General features: G+C 43.8%; 2 protein-coding genes across 2 annotated transcripts in view; both read left to right on the top strand.

The window, feature by feature from the left end:
* The first annotated feature begins 226 nt into the window (after positions 1–226).
* On the top strand, positions 227–11892 carry LOC133121355 (uncharacterized). The gene is made up of 13 exons (XM_061230555.1): positions 227–402; positions 1275–1406; positions 1692–1787; positions 2661–2792; positions 3055–3150; positions 5703–5834; positions 6116–6205; positions 7078–7209; positions 7472–7567; positions 10120–10251; positions 10533–10622; positions 11495–11675; positions 11889–11892. The coding sequence occupies exons 5-13, from the start codon at positions 3081–3083 to the stop codon at positions 11890–11892; spliced, it is 927 nt and encodes a 308-aa protein (XP_061086539.1). The 5' UTR covers positions 227–402; positions 1275–1406; positions 1692–1787; positions 2661–2792; positions 3055–3080.
* Positions 11893–11903: 11 nt separating this feature from the next.
* Positions 11904–19593, top strand: part of LOC133121354 (uncharacterized) — a 343999-nt gene continuing 336309 nt past the window's right edge. Inside the window, 8 exon segments of the mRNA XM_061230554.1 lie at positions 11904–11984; positions 12858–12989; positions 13252–13347; positions 15900–16031; positions 16313–16402; positions 17276–17407; positions 17670–17765; positions 18898–18987. Coding sequence (XP_061086538.1) covers positions 13278–13347; positions 15900–16031; positions 16313–16402; positions 17276–17407; positions 17670–17765; positions 18898–18987 — 610 coding nt within the window. The 5' untranslated portion in view covers positions 11904–11984; positions 12858–12989; positions 13252–13277.

Raw genomic sequence — 19593 nt, 5'->3', positions numbered from 1 at the left:
ATCTCCACTGCTTTAACCTCCTAAGACCTGGCATACACATGCGTGGACTCCACATTTTGGGCTGTACAACCATAATACTTAATTCTTAAGACCGAGAGTCCATATATGTGGACATCATTTTTCTCAAAAACTACATCACGTCAAAAGATGATGCTTAGTTTTTATACTTATCAGGTCCCAATAAGCCCAAATAGCAAAGAGAAATTAAAAATGCATACCAAAAAAGAGTGCGGGTCTTAGGAGGTTAAATAAAGTTAAGACCCCATGAAAGTGTTTGTACAGCCACATTGTCTCCTTTGTGTGTAGGGGAGCAGAATGGAACAGCTATAAACACGACGGTATCACCTGGCAGCCATGGCAACAACACTACATCATTTCCATCATCTCCCATCAAATATTCAGGTGGGCCAGGGTGTGTTGCAATATGAAACTAAAATCACAAATTCACAGCTGTTATATATAGAATATGTGCACATTTCAGGTAAATGCTGCTGCTTTTGTAATGTGGCAGGCTCGCTTGATAAAAAAAAAGACTGGCAATGGTAAATAGAAGAAACAAAGCGGAATCATCACTAAAAAATAATCATAAGTACAAAAAATGCATCTGCCGACTCGGGCTGGGACTCCAGAAGGGCATGTTTTGCCCATTAAATCACACAACAGCGCCTCCTCTGGTTAGTCAGGCACCTGCACCTTCCAGACCAGCTCTGGCGATTACAGACTGCAGGATGTGAGAAGGGTGGGGCTTGGGTTGTCAAATGCCCAATTTTGGACCAGAATGTCCAATTTTGTGCAGGACCAGTTTGTGGTCCTGACCAGACAATAAACATGTCCGGTCTGAATGCTTTGAACATTTGACCACTGGTTTGTGATGAAATTCTTCTGTCTCCAATGTTTCCGTTTTTTTGTTGCCTTCTGACATTTTTTATTTACTATTTCTGCCATTTTAAAAATTAAATCTGCTGTAGACTTTCCCTCAGAAGAACATTATCCTTTGGCTTCCAATGGCTTATATTGAAATAACACAGACCTCTATAGCTCATGAAAAATAAAGACCATTGATAGAGTTGTGTCCAATCGCATACAGCAGGCCAGGTTGACTTGAGTAAAATGTCTTTCTATCGGTGTGTACAGTCTGGTACAACATATTTTGTTTTAGCTGTAGGATTGCCCCTACGGGCTTTCTAACTTTTGTAATGGAGACTTGAAGTCAAGATAGCATCCATTTTACCGTCTATCTTGGAACCTAATTTTCTGTTTTATTTTGCTTTTAGGGAACTGTTCCGAGTACCCACCATTATGCTGTGATGGATTCAATAGTAGTTGTTATCGAGGCTGTTTCTGTGATGAGGCATGTCTCCAGAATCATGACTGCTGTTCTGATTTCACTGCTACCTGCGTTACAGGTAAAATGAGATTCTTTGTTCACAACAATTCTGTAATGATCATGATCATGTATGTGTGTGTGCGTGCACGTGTATCACAATGAAGAATTGAATGGGAACAAAACAGTGAAAGAATGAAGAAAACAAAAGGAAACTCAATTCAGGACACTGAAATTGATTTTCATACTTTTAGTTGCCCCACTGCCATGATAAATGCTGAAATAGAATCAGTATCTCCACAGCTTTAAATAAAGTTAAAACCCCATGAAAGTGTTCGTACAACCACATTGTCTCCTTTGTGTGTAGGGGAGCAGAATGGAACAGCTATAAACACGACGGTATCACCTGGCAGCCATGGCAACAACACTCCATCATTTCCATCATCTCCGATCATTTATTCAGGTGGGCCAGGGTGTGTTGCAATATGAAACTAATCAAAATTACACAGCTGTTGTATACAGAATATGTGCACATTTCAGGTAAATGCTGCAGCTTTTGTAATGTGGCAGGCTAGCTTGATAAGAATAATAGACTGGCAATGGTAAATAGAAGAAACAAAGCGGAATCATCACTAAAAAATAAACATTAGTACAAAAAATGCTTCTGCCAACTTGGGCTCGGACTCCAGAAGGGCATGGTTTGCCCATTAAATCACACAACAGCGCCTCCTCTGGTTAGTCAGGCACCTGCACCTTCCAGACCAGCTCTGGCGATTACAGACTGCAAGATTTGAGAAGGGTGGGGCTTGGGTTGTCAAATGCCCAATTTTGGACCGGAATGTCCGATTTTGTGCAGGACCAGTTTGTGGTCCCGACCAGACAATAAAAATGTCTGGTCTGAATGCTTTGAACATTTGACCACTGGTTTGTGATGAATTTCTTCTGTCTCCAATGTTTCAGTTTTTGTGTCTCCTTCTGACATTTTTTATTTACTATTTCTGCCATTTTAAAAATGAAATCTGCTGTAGACTTTCCCTCAGAAGAACATTATCATTTGGCTTCCAATGGCTTATATTGAAATGACACAGACCTCTATAGCTCATGAAAAATAAAGACCATTGATAGAGTTGTGTCCAATCTCATACAGAGCAGGCCAGGTTGACTTGAGTTAAGTGTCTTTCTATCGGTGTGTACAGTCTGGTACAACATATTTTGTTTTAGCTGTAGGATTGCTCCTACGGGCTTTCTAACTTTTATAATGGAGACTTGAAGTCAAGATAGCATCCATTTTACCGTCTATCTTGGAACCTAATTTTCTGTTTTATTTTGCTTTTAGGGAACTGTTCTGAGTACCCACCATTATGCTGTGATGGATTCAATAGTAGTTGTTATCGAGGCTGTTTCTGTGATGAGGCATGTCTACAGAATCACGACTGCTGCCCTGATTTCACTGCTACCTGCGTAACAGGTAAAATGAGATCCTTTGTTCACAATAATTTTGTGATGACCATGATCATGTATGTGTGTGTGTGCACATGTACCACAATGAAGAATTGAATGGGAACAAAACAATGAAAGAATGAAGAAAACAAAAGGAAACTTTTTTCATACTTTTACCTGCCCCACTGCCATGATAAATGCTGAATTAGAATCAATATCTCCACTGCTTTAAATAAAGTTAAAACCCCATGAAAGTGTTTCTACAGCCACATTGTCTCCTTTGTGTGCAGGTGAGCAGAATGGAACGGCTATAAACATGACGGTATCACCTGGCAGCCATGGCAACAACACTACATCATTTCCATCATCTCCCATCATATATTCAGGTGGGCCAGGGTCTGTTGCAATATGAAACTAAAATCGCAAATTCACAGCTGTTATATACAGAATATATGCACATTTCAGGTAAATGCTGCTGCTTTTGTAATGTGGCAGGCTAGCTTGATAAAAAGAATAGACTGGCAATGGTAAATAGAAGAAACAAAGCGGAATCATCACTAAAAAATAAACATAAAAAAGGCCTACTCTGGATCCCTCCATCATCCAGAACTACCGCCCGGTATCTCTTCTTCCTTTCCTTTCTAAAACTATAGAACGAGCCGCTTCTACTCAACTTTCTTCTTTCTTTTCTAACAACAACCTGCTAGACCCCCATCAGTCTGGCTTCAGATCGGGCCACTCGACAGAGACTGCGCTCCTCTCCGTCAGTGAGTCACTCCATGCCGCACAAGCAGCCTCCCTCTCCTCTGTCCTCATTCTTCTAGATCTCTCTGCTGCCTTCAACACTGTGGATCACTCCATCCTCCTGTCTGCCCTGTCAGCAACGGGCATCTGTGGCACAGCCCTGGACTGGATTGAGTCCTTCCTCTCTGGTCGCTCCTTCCAGGTTGCCTGGGCTGGTTCGGTATCAACACCTCGGCCCCTCGCCACAGGAGTTCCCCAGGGCTCAGTCCTAGGCCCGCTTCTTTTTTCTCTTTACACTCGTTCCCTTGGCCCTGTGATCACTGCACATGGGCTATCCTACCACTGCTACGCGGACGATACCCAACTCTTCGTCTCGTTCCCGCCGTCTGATACGCAGGTTTCAGCCCGTATCTCTGCTTGCCTGAGGGACATCCAGAGCTGGATGGACAACCACCATCTAAAGCTCAACCCAGGCAAGACTGAAATTCTATTCATCCCTGCTAAAACCTCTCCCCATCTGGATCTCTCCATTTCCCTTGGGGATACCACACTCACGCCGTCACCCAGTGCAAGGAACCTCGGCGTGGTGATGGACAGCAGACTGTCCCTCTCCGAGAACATTGTGGCGGTGACCCGGTCATGCAGGTTCTTCCTATACAACATACGGAGAATCCGCCCCTTTCTCACCCCCTACTCGACCCAGCTCCTGGTCCAAGCGATGGTTCTGTCCCGCCTGGACCACTGCAATTCCCTCTTGGCTGGCCTCCCAGTGTCTGCCATCAGACCCCTCCAACTCATGCAGAATGCAGCAGCTCGTCTGGTCTTCAACCTTCCCAAATACTCACACGTCACCCCCCTGCTTACTTCCCTCCACTGGCTGCCTGTCATGGCTCGCATCAAATTCAAAACATTGGTGCTAGCCTTCCAAGCAGTTAAAGGGTCTTCCCCAGCTTATCTACAAAAAATCATCAGACCCTACACCCCTGCCAGACCTCTTCATTCAGCCTCCACAGGCTGCTTGGCACCTCCCCCTCTCCGAACCTCCACATCACGCTCACGACTACTGTCTGTTCTGGCTCCACGGTGGTGGAACGAACTCCCCGTTGAGGTCAGAACTGTAGAATCTCTCCCCACCTTCAAGCGCAAGCTGAAGACACACCTCTTCAAGCAGCACCTCTCCCCATCCCTCCCTACCTCCCTGTGAACCTTAATTGTTGTCTCTGTGACTTGCTTTGTGTATCGGTATTTTTAGTTGGCTAGGTAAGCAGTGTTTGGATAGTTAACTTTGGTCACTTTTGCTCTGTTTGTTTGTTTCTTTGTTCTCAAAAAAAAAAAAAAAAAAAAAGGGCCCTCGTCCTTATCTTTGTTGTACAGGTAGCAGTTGAAATTGTACTTCCCTCTAGGGTCTTTCAGCGAACTTATCCCTGGTTAAGGGTATGCACTTTGTTGTACGTCGCTCTGGATAAGAGCGTCTGCCAAATGCCAATAATGTAATGGAATGTAATAAATACAAAAAATGCTTCTGCCGACTGGGGCTGGGACTCCAGAAGGGCATGGTTTGCCCATTAAATCACACAACAGCGCCTCCTCTGGTTAGTCAGGAACCTGCACCTTCCAGACAAGCTGTGGCAATTACAGACTGCAGGATGTGAGAAGGGTGGGACTTGATTTGTCAAATGCCCAATTTTGGACCGGAATGTCTGATTTTGTGCAGGACCAGTTTGTGGTCCCGACCAGACAATAAAAATGTCTGGTCTGAATGCTTTGAACATTTGACCACTGGTTTGTGATGAATTTCTTCTGTCTCCAATGTTTCAGTTTTTTTGTTGCCTTCTGACATTTTGGATTTACTATTTCTGCCATTTTTAAAATTAAATCTGCTGTAGACTTTCCCTCAGAAGAACATTATCCTTTGGCTTCCAATGGCTTATATTGAAATGACACAGACCTCTATAACTCGTGAACTATAAAGACCATTGATAGAGTTGTGTCTAATCTCATACAGAGCAGGCCAGGTTGACTTGAGTTAAGTGTCTTTCTATAGGTGTGTACAGTCTGGTACAACATATTTTGTTTTAGCTGTAGGATTGCTCCTACGGGCTTTCTAACTTTTGTAATGGAGACTTGAAGTCAAGATAGCATCCATTTTACCATCTATCTTGTAACCTAATTTTCTGTTTTATTTTGCTTTTAGGGAACTGTTCTGAGTACCCACCATTATGCTGTGATGGATTCAATAGTAGTTGTTATCGAGGCTGTTTCTGTGATGTGGCGTGTCTACGGAATCACGACTGCTGCCCTGATTTCACTGCTACCTGCGTAACAGGTGAAATGAGATTCTTTGTTCACAACAATTCTGTAATGATCATGATCATGTATGTGTGTGTGCACGTGTATCATAATGAAGAATTGAATGGGAACAAAACAATGAAAGAATGAAGAAAACAAAAGGAAACTCAATTCAGGACACTGAAATTGATTTTCATACTTTAAGTTGCCCCACTGCCATGATAAATGCTGAAATAGAATCAGTATCTCCACAGCTTTAAATAAAGCTAAAACCCCATGAAATTGTTTGTATAACCACATTGTCTCCTTTTTGTGTAGGGGAGCAGAATGGAACGGCTATAAACACAACGGTATCACCTGGCAGCCATGGCAACGACACTACATCATTTCCACAGATCTCATATTCAGGTGGGCCAGGGTCTGTTGCAATATGAAACTAAAATCACAATTTCACAGCTGTTGTATGCAGAATATGTGCACATTTCAGGTAAATGCTGCTGCTTTTGTAATGTGGCAGGCTAGCTTGATAAAAAGAATGGACTGGCAATGGTAAATAGAAGAAACAAAGCGGAATCATCACTAAAAAATAAACATAAGTACAAAAAATGCTTCTGCCAACTGGGGCTGGGAGTTCAGAAGGGCATGGTTTGCCCATTAAATCACACAACAGGGCCTCCTCTGGTTAGTCAGGCACCTGCACCTTCCAGACCAGCTCTGGCGATTACAGACTGCAGGATGTGAGAAGGGTGGGGCTTGGGTTGTCAAATGACCAATTTTGGACCGGAATGTCCGATTTTGTGCAGGACCAGTTTGTGGTCCCGACCAGACAATAAAAATGCCTGGTCTGAATGCTTTGAACATTTGACCACTGGTTTGTGATGAATTTGTTCTGTCTCCAATGTTTCAGTTTTTGTGTCTCCTTCTGACATTTTGGATTTACTATTTCTGCCATTTTTAAAACCAAATCTGCTGTAGACTTTCCCTCAGAAGAACATTATCCTTTGGCTTCCAATGGCTTTCATTGAAATGACAAAGACCTCTATAGCTCATGAAAAATAAAGACCATTGATAGAGTTGTGTCTAATCTCATACAACAGGCCAGGTTGACTTGAGTTAAGTGTCTTTCTATAGGTGTGTACAGTCTGGTACAACATATTTTGTTTTAGCTGTGGGATTGCTCCTACGGGCTTTCTAATTTTGTAATGGAGACTTGAAGTCAAGATAGCATCCATTTTACCATCTATCTTGTAACCTCATTTTCTGTTTTATTTTGCTTTTAGGGAACTGTTCCGAGTACCCACCATTATGCTGTGATGGATTCAATAGTAGTTGTTATCGAGGCTGTTTCTGTGATGAGGCATGTCTACAGAATCACGACTGCTGCCCTGATTTCACTGCTACCTGCGTTACAGGTAAAATGAGATCCTTTGTTCACAATAATTTTGTGATGACCATGATCATGTATGTGTGTGTGTGCACATGTACCACAATGAAGAATTGAATGGGAACAAAACAATGAAAGAATGAAGAAAACAAAAGGAAACTTTTTTCATACTTTTACCTGCCCCACTGCCATGATAAATGCTGAATTAGAATCAATATCTCCACTGCTTTAAATAAAGTTAAAACCCCATGAAAGTGTTTCTACAGCCACATTGTCTCCTTTGTGTGCAGGTGAGCAGAATGGAACGGCTATAAACATGACGGTATCACCTGGCAGCCATGGCAACAACACTACATCATTTCCATCATCTCCCATCATATATTCAGGTGGGCCAGGGTCTGTTGCAATATGAAACTAAAATCGCAAATTCACAGCTGTTATATACAGAATATATGCACATTTCAGGTAAATGCTGCTGCTTTTGTAATGTGGCAGGCTAGCTTGATAAAAAGAATAGACTGGCAATGGTAAATAGAAGAAACAAAGCGGAATCATCACTAAAAAATAAACATAAAAAAGGCCTACTCTGGATCCCTCCATCATCCAGAACTACCGCCCGGTATCTCTTCTTCCTTTCCTTTCTAAAACTATAGAACGAGCCGCTTCTACTCAACTTTCTTCTTTCTTTTCTAACAACAACCTGCTAGACCCCCATCAGTCTGGCTTCAGATCGGGCCACTCGACAGAGACTGCGCTCCTCTCCGTCAGTGAGTCACTCCATGCCGCACAAGCAGCCTCCCTCTCCTCTGTCCTCATTCTTCTAGATCTCTCTGCTGCCTTCAACACTGTGGATCACTCCATCCTCCTGTCTGCCCTGTCAGCAACGGGCATCTGTGGCACAGCCCTGGACTGGATTGAGTCCTTCCTCTCTGGTCGCTCCTTCCAGGTTGCCTGGGCTGGTTCGGTATCAACACCTCGGCCCCTCGCCACAGGAGTTCCCCAGGGCTCAGTCCTAGGCCCGCTTCTTTTTTCTCTTTACACTCGTTCCCTTGGCCCTGTGATCACTGCACATGGGCTATCCTACCACTGCTACGCGGACGATACCCAACTCTTCGTCTCGTTCCCGCCGTCTGATACGCAGGTTTCAGCCCGTATCTCTGCTTGCCTGAGGGACATCCAGAGCTGGATGGACAACCACCATCTAAAGCTCAACCCAGGCAAGACTGAAATTCTATTCATCCCTGCTAAAACCTCTCCCCATCTGGATCTCTCCATTTCCCTTGGGGATACCACACTCACGCCGTCACCCAGTGCAAGGAACCTCGGCGTGGTGATGGACAGCAGACTGTCCCTCTCCGAGAACATTGTGGCGGTGACCCGGTCATGCAGGTTCTTCCTATACAACATACGGAGAATCCGCCCCTTTCTCACCCCCTACTCGACCCAGCTCCTGGTCCAAGCGATGGTTCTGTCCCGCCTGGACCACTGCAATTCCCTCTTGGCTGGCCTCCCAGTGTCTGCCATCAGACCCCTCCAACTCATGCAGAATGCAGCAGCTCGTCTGGTCTTCAACCTTCCCAAATACTCACACGTCACCCCCCTGCTTACTTCCCTCCACTGGCTGCCTGTCATGGCTCGCATCAAATTCAAAACATTGGTGCTAGCCTTCCAAGCAGTTAAAGGGTCTTCCCCAGCTTATCTACAAAAAATCATCAGACCCTACACCCCTGCCAGACCTCTTCATTCAGCCTCCACAGGCTGCTTGGCACCTCCCCCTCTCCGAACCTCCACATCACGCTCACGACTACTGTCTGTTCTGGCTCCACGGTGGTGGAACGAACTCCCCGTTGAGGTCAGAACTGTAGAATCTCTCCCCACCTTCAAGCGCAAGCTGAAGACACACCTCTTCAAGCAGCACCTCTCCCCATCCCTCCCTACCTCCCTGTGAACCTTAATTGTTGTCTCTGTGACTTGCTTTGTGTATCGGTATTTTTAGTTGGCTAGGTAAGCAGTGTTTGGATAGTTAACTTTGGTCACTTTTGCTCTGTTTGTTTGTTTCTTTGTTCTCAAAAAAAAAAAAAAAAAAAAAGGGCCCTCGTCCTTATCTTTGTTGTACAGGTAGCAGTTGAAATTGTACTTCCCTCTAGGGTCTTTCAGCGAACTTATCCCTGGTTAAGGGTATGCACTTTGTTGTACGTCGCTCTGGATAAGAGCGTCTGCCAAATGCCAATAATGTAATGGAATGTAATAAATACAAAAAATGCTTCTGCCGACTGGGGCTGGGACTCCAGAAGGGCATGGTTTGCCCATTAAATCACACAACAGCGCCTCCTCTGGTTAGTCAGGAACCTGCACCTTCCAGACAAGCTGTGGCAATTACAGACTGCAGGATGTGAGAAGGGTGGGACTTGATTTGTCAAATGCCCAATTTTGGACCGGAATGTCTGATTTTGTGCAGGACCAGTTTGTGGTCCCGACCAGACAATAAAAATGTCTGGTCTGAATGCTTTGAACATTTGACCACTGGTTTGTGATGAATTTCTTCTGTCTCCAATGTTTCAGTTTTTTTGTTGCCTTCTGACATTTTGGATTTACTATTTCTGCCATTTTTAAAATTAAATCTGCTGTAGACTTTCCCTCAGAAGAACATTATCCTTTGGCTTCCAATGGCTTATATTGAAATGACACAGACCTCTATAACTCGTGAACTATAAAGACCATTGATAGAGTTGTGTCTAATCTCATACAGAGCAGGCCAGGTTGACTTGAGTTAAGTGTCTTTCTATAGGTGTGTACAGTCTGGTACAACATATTTTGTTTTAGCTGTAGGATTGCTCCTACGGGCTTTCTAACTTTTGTAATGGAGACTTGAAGTCAAGATAGCATCCATTTTACCATCTATCTTGTAACCTAATTTTCTGTTTTATTTTGCTTTTAGGGAACTGTTCTGAGTACCCACCATTATGCTGTGATGGATTCAATAGTAGTTGTTATCGAGGCTGTTTCTGTGATGTGGCGTGTCTACGGAATCACGACTGCTGCCCTGATTTCACTGCTACCTGCGTAACAGGTGAAATGAGATTCTTTGTTCACAACAATTCTGTAATGATCATGATCATGTATGTGTGTGTGCACGTGTATCATAATGAAGAATTGAATGGGAACAAAACAATGAAAGAATGAAGAAAACAAAAGGAAACTCAATTCAGGACACTGAAATTGATTTTCATACTTTAAGTTGCCCCACTGCCATGATAAATGCTGAAATAGAATCAGTATCTCCACAGCTTTAAATAAAGCTAAAACCCCATGAAATTGTTTGTATAACCACATTGTCTCCTTTTTGTGTAGGGGAGCAGAATGGAACGGCTATAAACACAACGGTATCACCTGGCAGCCATGGCAACGACACTACATCATTTCCACAGATCTCATATTCAGGTGGGCCAGGGTCTGTTGCAATATGAAACTAAAATCACAATTTCACAGCTGTTGTATGCAGAATATGTGCACATTTCAGGTAAATGCTGCTGCTTTTGTAATGTGGCAGGCTAGCTTGATAAAAAGAATGGACTGGCAATGGTAAATAGAAGAAACAAAGCGGAATCATCACTAAAAAATAAACATAAGTACAAAAAATGCTTCTGCCAACTGGGGCTGGGAGTTCAGAAGGGCATGGTTTGCCCATTAAATCACACAACAGGGCCTCCTCTGGTTAGTCAGGCACCTGCACCTTCCAGACCAGCTCTGGCGATTACAGACTGCAGGATGTGAGAAGGGTGGGGCTTGGGTTGTCAAATGACCAATTTTGGACCGGAATGTCCGATTTTGTGCAGGACCAGTTTGTGGTCCCGACCAGACAATAAAAATGCCTGGTCTGAATGCTTTGAACATTTGACCACTGGTTTGTGATGAATTTGTTCTGTCTCCAATGTTTCAGTTTTTGTGTCTCCTTCTGACATTTTGGATTTACTATTTCTGCCATTTTTAAAACCAAATCTGCTGTAGACTTTCCCTCAGAAGAACATTATCCTTTGGCTTCCAATGGCTTTCATTGAAATGACAAAGACCTCTATAGCTCATGAAAAATAAAGACCATTGATAGAGTTGTGTCTAATCTCATACAACAGGCCAGGTTGACTTGAGTTAAGTGTCTTTCTATAGGTGTGTACAGTCTGGTACAACATATTTTGTTTTAGCTGTGGGATTGCTCCTACGGGCTTTCTAATTTTGTAATGGAGACTTGAAGTCAAGATAGCATCCATTTTACCATCTATCTTGTAACCTAATTTTCTGTTTTATTTTGCTTTTAGGGAACTGTTCCGAGTACCCACCATTATGCTGTGATGGATTCAATAGTAGTTGTTATCGAGGCTGTTTCTGTGATGAGGCATGTCTACAGAATCACGACTGCTGCCCTGATTTCACTGCTACCTGCGTAACAGGTAAAATGAGATCCTTTGTTCACAATAATTTTGTGATGACCATGATCATGTATGTGTGTGTGTGCACATGTACCACAATGAAGAATTGAATGGGAACAAAACAATGAAAGAATGAAGAAAACAAAAGGAAACTTTTTTCATACTTTTACCTGCCCCACTGCCATGATAAATGCTGAATGAGAATCAATATCTCCACTGCTTTAAATAAAGTTAAAACCCCATGAAAGTGTTTCTACAGCCACATTGTCTCCTTTGTGTGCAGGTGAGCAGAATGGAACAGCTATAAACACGACGGTATCACCTGGCAGCCATGGCAACAACACTCCATCATTTCCATCATCTCCGATCATTTATTCAGGTGGGCCAGGGTGTGTTGCAATATGAAACTAATCACAATTACACAGCTGTTGTATACAGAATATGTGCACATTTCAGGTAAATGCTGCTGCTTTTGTAATGTGGCAGGCTAGCTTGATAAGAATAATATACTGGCAATGGTAAATAGAAGAAACAAAGCGGAATCATCACTAAAAAATAAACATTAGTACAAAAAATGCTTCTGCCAACTTGGGCTCGGACTCCAGAAGGGCATGGTTTGCCCATTAAATCACACAACAGCGCCTCCTCTGGTTAGTCAGGCACCTGCACCTTCCAGACCAGCTCTGGCGATTACAGACTGCAAGATTTGAGAAGGGTGGGGCTTGGGTTGTCAAATGCCCAATTTTGGACTGGAATGTCCGATTTTGTGCAGGACCAGTTTGTGGTCCCGACCAGACAATAAAAATGTCTGGTCTGAATGCTTTGAACATTTGACCACTGGTTTGTGATGAATTTGTTCTGTCTCCAATGTTTCAGTTTTTGTGTCTCCTTCTGACATTTTTTATTTACTATTTCTGCCATTTTTAAAATGAAATCTGCTGTAGACTTTCCCTCAGAAGAACATTATCATTTGGCTTCCAATGGCTTATATTGAAATGACACAGACCTCTATAGCTCATGAAAAATAAAGACCATTGATAGAGTTGTGTCCAATCTCATACAGAGCAGGCCAGGTCGACTTGAGTTAAGTGTCTTTCTATCGGTGTGTACAGTGTGGTACAACATATTTTGTTTTAGCTGTAGGATTGCTCCTACGGGCTTTCTAACTTTTATAATGGAGACTTGAAGTCAAGATAGCATCCATTTTACCGTCTATCTTGGAACCTAATTTTCTGTTTTATTTTGCTTTTAGGGAACTGTTCTGAGTACCCACCATTATGCTGTGATGGATTCAATAGTAGTTGTTATCGAGGCTGTTTCTGTGATGAGGCATGTCTACAGAATCACGACTGCTGCCCTGATTTCACTGCTACCTGCGTAACAGGTAAAATGAGATCCTTTGTTCACAATAATTTTGTGATGACCATGATCATGTATGTGTGTGTGTGCACATGTACCACAATGAAGAATTGAATGGGAACAAAACAATGAAAGAATGAAGAAAACAAAAGGAAACTTTTTTCATACTTTTACCTGCCCCACTGCCATGATAAATGCTGAATTAGAATCAATATCTCCACTGCTTTAAATAAAGTTAAAACCCCATGAAAGTGTTTCTACAGCCACATTGTCTCCTTTGTGTGCAGGTGAGCAGAATGGAACGGCTATAAACATGACGGTATCACCTGGCAGCCATGGCAACAACACTACATCATTTCCATCATCTCCCATCATATATTCAGGTGGGCCAGGGTCTGTTGCAATATGAAACTACAATCGCAAATTCACAGCTGTTATATACAGAATATATGCACATTTCAGGTAAATGCTGCTGCTTTTGTAATGTGGCAGGCTAGCTTGATAAAAAGAATAGACTGGCAATGGTAAATAGAAGAAACAAAGCGGAATCATCACCAAAAAATAAACATAAAAAAGGCCTACTCTGGATCCCTCCATCATCCAGAACTACCGCCCGGTATCTCTTCTTCCTTTCCTTTCTAAAACTATAGAACGAGCCGCTTCTACTCAACTTTCTTCTTTCTTTTCTAACAACAACCTGCTAGACCCCCATCAGTCTGGCTTCAGATCGGGCCACTCGACAGAGACTGCGCTCCTCTCCGTCAGTGAGTCACTCCATGCCGCACGAGCAGCCTCCCTCTCCTCTGTCCTCATTCTTCTAGATCTCTCTGCTGCCTTCAACACTGTGGATCACTCCATCCTCCTGTCTGCCCTGTCAGCAACGGGCATCTGTGGCACAGCCCTGGACTGGATTGAGTCCTTCCTCTCTGGTCGCTCCTTCCAGGTTGCCTGGGCTGGTTCGGTATCAACACCTCGGCCCCTCGCCACAGGAGTTCCCCAGGGCTCAGTCCTAGGCCCGCTTCTTTTTTCTCTTTACACTCGTTCCCTTGGCCCTGTGATCACTGCACATGGGCTATCCTACCACTGCTACGCGGACGATACCCAACTCTTCGTCTCGTTCCCGCCGTCTGATACGCAGGTTACAGCCCGTATCTCTGCTTGCCTGAGGGACATCCAGAGCTGGATGGACAACCACCATCTAAAGCTCAACCCAGGCAAGACTGAAATTCTATTCATCCCTGCTAAAACCTCTCCCCATCTGGATCTCTCCATTTCCCTTGGGGATACCACACTCACGCCGTCACCCAGTGCAAGGAACCTCGGCGTGGTGATGGACAGCAGACTGTCCCTCTCCGAGAACATTGTGGCGGTGACCCGGTCATGCAGGTTCTTCCTATACAACATACGGAGAATCCGCCCCTTTCTCACCCCCTACTCGACCCAGCTCCTGGTCCAAGCGATGGTTCTGTCCCGCCTGGACTACTGCAATTCCCTCTTGGCTGGCCTCCCAGTGTCTGCCATCAGACCCCTCCAACTCATGCAGAATGCAGCAGCTCGTCTGGTCTTCAACCTTCCCAAATACTCACACGTCACCCCCCTGCTTACTTCCCTCCACTGGCTGCCTGTCATGGCTCGCATCAAATTCAAAACATTGGTGCTAGCCTTCCAAGCAGTTAAAGGGTCTTCCCCAGCTTATCTACAAAAAATCATCAGACCCTACACCCCTGCCAGACCTCTTCATTCAGCCTCCACAGGCTGCTTGGCACCTCCCCCTCTCCGAACCTCCACATCACGCTCACGACTACTGTCTGTTCTGGCTCCACGGTGGTGGAACGAACTCCCCGTTGAGGTCAGAACTGTAGAATCTCTCCCCACCTTCAAGCGCAAGCTGAAGACACACCTCTTCAAGCAGCACCTCTCCCCATCCCTCCCTACCTCCCTGTGAACCTTAATTGTTGTCTCTGTGACTTGCTTTGTGTATCGGTATTTTTAGTTGGCTAGGTAAGCAGTGTTTGGATAGTTAACTTTGGTCACTTTTGCTCTGTTTGTTTGTTTCTTTGTTCTCAAAAAAAAAGAAAAAAAAAAAGGGCCCTCGTCCTTATCTTTGTTGTACAGGTAGCAGTTGAAATTGTACTTCCCTCTAGGGTCTTTCAGCGAACTTATCCCTGGTTAAGGGTATGCACTTTGTTGTACGTCGCTCTGGATAAGAGCGTCTGCCAAATGCCAATAATGTAATGGAATGTAATAAACACAAAAAATGCTTCTGCCGACTGGGGCTGGGACTCCAGAAGGGCATGGTTTGCCCATTAAATCACACAACAGCGCCTCCTCTGGTTAGTCAGGAACCTGCACCTTCCAGACAAGCTGTGGCAATTACAGACTGCAGGATGTGAGAAGGGTGGGACTTGATTTGTCAAATGCCCAATTTTGGACCGGAATGTCTGATTTTGTGCAGGACCAGTTTGTGGTCCCGACCAGACAATAAAAATGTCTGGTCTGAATGCTTTGAACATTTGACCACTGGTTTGTGATGAATTTCTTCTGTCTCCAATGTTTCAGTTTTTTTGTTGCCTTCTGACATTTTGGATTTACTATTTCTGCCATTTTTAAAATTAAATCTGCTGTAGACTTTCCCTCAGAAGAACATTATCCTTTGGCTTCCAATGGCTTATATTGAAATGACACAGACCTCTATAACTCGTGAACTATAAAGACCATTGATAGAGTTGTGTCTAATCTCATACAGAGCAGGCCAGGTTGACTTGAGTTAAGTGTCTTTCTATAGGTGTGTACAGTCTGGTACAACATATTTTGTTTTAGCTGTAGGATTGCTCCTACGGGCTTTCTAACTTTTGTAATGGAGACTTGAAGTCAAGATAGCATCCATTTTACCATCTATCTTGTAACCTAATTTTCTGTTTTATTTTGCTTTTAGGGAACTGTTCTGAGTACCCACCATTATGCTGTGATGGATTCAATAGTAGTTGTTATCGAGGCTGTTTCTGTGATGTGGCGTGTCTACGGAATCACGACTGCTGCCCTGATTTCACTGCTACCTGCGTAACAGGTAAAATGAGATCCTTTGTTCACAACAATTCTGTAATGACCATGATCATGTATGTGTGTGTGCACGTGTATCATAATGAAGAATTGAATGGGAACAAAACAATGAAAGAATGAAGAAAACAAAAGGAAACTCAATTCAGGACACTGAAATTGATTTTCATACTTTTAGTTGCCCCACTGCCATGATGAATGCTGAAATAGAATCAGTATCTCCACAGCTTTAAATAAAGCTAAAACCCCATGAAATTGTTTGTATAACCACATTGTCTCCTTTGTGTGTAGGGGAGCAGAATGGAACGGCTATAAACACGACGGTATCACCTGGCAGCCATGGCAACGACACTACATCATTTCCACAGATCTCATATTCAGGTGGGCCAGGGTCTGTTGCAATATGAAACTAAAATCACAATTTCACAGCTGTTGTATGCAGAATATGTGCACATTTCAGGTAAATGCTGCTGCTTTTGTAATGTGGCAGGCTAGCTTGATAAAAAAGAATGGACTGGCAATGGTAAATAGAAGAAACAATGCAGAATCATCACTAAAAAATAAACATAAGTACAAAAAATGCTTCTGCCGACTCGGGCTGGGACTCCAGAAGGGCATGGTTTGCCTATTAAATCACACAACAGCGCCTCCTCTGGTTAGTCAGGCTATTGCACATCCCAGGCCAGCTCTGGCGATTACAGACTGCAGGATGTGAGAAGGGTGGGGCTTGGGTTGTCAAATGACCAATTTTGGACCGGAATGTCCGATTTTGTGCAGGACCAGTTTGTGGTCCCGACCAGACAATAAAAATGCCTGGTCTGAATGCTTTGAACATTTGACCACTGGTTTGTGATGAATTTGTTCTGTCTCCAATGTTTCAGTTTTTGTGTCTCCTTCTGACATTTTGGATTTACTATTTCTGCCATTTTTAAAACCAAATCTGCTGTAGACTTTCCCTCAGAAGAACATTATCCTTTGGCTTCCAATGGCTTTCATTGAAATGACAAAGACCTCTATAGCTCATGAAAAGTAAAGACCATTGATAGAGTTGTGTCTAATCTCATACAACAGGCCAGGTTGACTTGAGTTAAGTGTCTTTCTATAGGTGTGTACAGTCTGGTACAACATATTTTGTTTTAGCTGTGGGATTGCTCCTACGGGCTTTCTAATTTTGTAATGGAGACTTGAAGTCAAGATAGCATCCATTTTACCATCTATCTTGTAACCTAATTTTCTGTTTTATTTTGCTTTTAGGGAACTGTTCCGAGTACCCATCATTATGCTGTGATGGATTCAATAGTAGTTGTTATCGAGGCTGTTTCTGTGATGAGGCATGTCTACAGAATCACGACTGCTGCCCTGATTTCACTGCTACCTGCGTAACAGGTAAAATGAGATCCTTTGTTCACAATAGTTTTGTGATGACCATGATCATGTATGTGTGTGTGTGCACATGTATCACAATGAAGAATTGAATGGGAACAAAACAATGAAAGAATGAAGAAAACAAAAGGAAACTTTTTTCATACTTTTACCTGCCCCACTGCCATGATAAATGCTGAATTAGAATCAATATCTCCACTGCTTTAAATAAAGTTAAAACCCCATGAAAGTGTTTCTACAGCCACATTGTCTCCTTTGTGTGCAGGTGAGCAGAATGGAACGGCTATAAACATGACGGTATCACCTGGCAGCCATGGCAACAACACTACATCATTTCCATCATCTCCCATCATATATTCAGGTGGGCCAGGGTCTGTTGCAATATGAAACTACAATCGCAAATTCACAGCTGTTATATACAGAATATATGCACATTTCAGGTAAATGCTGCTGCTTTTGTAATGTGGCAGGCTAGCTTGATAAAAAGAATAGACTGGCAATGGTAAATAGAAGAAACAAAGCGGAATCATCACTAAAAAATAAACATAAAAAAAGCCTACTCTGGATCCCTCCATCATCCAGAACTACCACCCGGTATCTCTTCTTCCTTTCCTTTCTAAAACTATAGAACGAGCCGCTTCTACTCAACTTTCTTCTTTCTTTTCTAACAACAACCTGCTAGACCCCCATCAGTCTGGCTTCAGATCGGGCCACTCGACAGAGACTGCGCTCCTCTCCGTCAGTGAGTCACTCCATGGCGCACGAGCAGCCTCCCTCTCCTCTGTCCTCATTCTTCTAGATCTCTCTGCTGCCTTCGACACTGTGGATCACTCCATCCTCCTGTCTGCCCTGTCAGCAACGGGCATCTGTGGCACAGCCCTGGACTAGATTGAGTCCTACCTCTCTGGTCGCTCCTTCCAGGTTGCCTGGGCTGGTTCGGTATCAACACCTCGGCCCCTCGCCACAGGAGTTCCCCAGGGCTCAGTCCTAGGCCCGCTTCTTTTTTCTCTTTACACTCGCTCCCTTGGCCCTGTGATCACTGCACATGGGCTATCCTACCACTGCTACGCGGACGATACCCAACTCTTCGTCTCGTTCCCGCCGTCTGATACGCAGGTTTCAGCCCGTATCTCTGCTTGCCTGAGGGACATCCAGAGCTGGATGGACAACCACCATCTAAAGCTCAACCCAGGCAAGACTGAAATTATATTCATCCCTGCTAAAACCTCTCCCCATCTGGATCTCTCCATTTCCCTCGGGGGTAAAACACTCATGCCGTCACCCAGTGCAAGGAACCTCGGCGTGGTGATGGACAGCAGACTGTCCCTCTCCGAGAACATTGTGGCGGTGACCCGGTCATGCAGGTTCTTCCTATACAACATACGGAGAATCCGCCCCTTTCTCACCCCCTACTCGACCCAGCTCCTGGTCCAAGTGATGGTTCTGTCCCGCCTGGACTACTGCAATTCCCACATTGTCTCCTTTGTGTGTAGGGGAGCAGAATGGAACGGCTATAAACACGACGGTATCACCTGGCAGCCATGGCAACGACACTACATCATTTCCACAGATCTCATATTCAGGTGGGCCAGGGTCTGTTGCAATATGAATTTCACAGCTGTTGTATGCAGAATATGTGCACATTTCAGGTAAATGCTGCTGCTTTTGTAATGTGGCAGGCTAGCTTGATAAAAAAAAAAATAGACTGGCAATGGTAAATAGAAGAAACAAAGCGGAATCATCACTAAAAAATAAAGATAAATACAAAAAATTATTCTGCCGACTGGGGCTGGGACTCCAGAAGGGCCCATTAAATCACACAACAGCGCCTCCTCTGGTTAGTCAGGCACCTGCACCTTCCAGACCAGCTCTGGCGATTACAGACTGCAGGATGTGAGAAGGGTGGGGCTTGGGTTGTCAAATGACCAATTTTGGACCGGAATGTCCGATTTTGTGCAGGACCAGTTTGTGGTCCCGACCAGACAATAAAAATGTCTGGTCTGAATGCTTTGAACATTTGACCACTGGTTTGTGATGAATTTCTTCTGTCTCCAATGTTTCAGTTTTTGTGTCTCCTGCTGACATTTTGTATTTACTATTTCTGCCATTTTTAAAACGAAATCTGCAGTTGACTTTCTCTCAGAAGAACATTATCCTTTGGCTTCCAATGGCTTTTAATGAAATAACAC

This window comes from Conger conger, chromosome 2 (genome assembly GCF_963514075.1).
Source record: "Conger conger chromosome 2, fConCon1.1, whole genome shotgun sequence".
Classification (NCBI taxonomy): Eukaryota; Metazoa; Chordata; class Actinopteri; order Anguilliformes; family Congridae; genus Conger; species Conger conger.
Note: the sequence above shows the minus strand (reverse complement) of the source record. Positions and strands in the feature narration are given on the sequence as shown.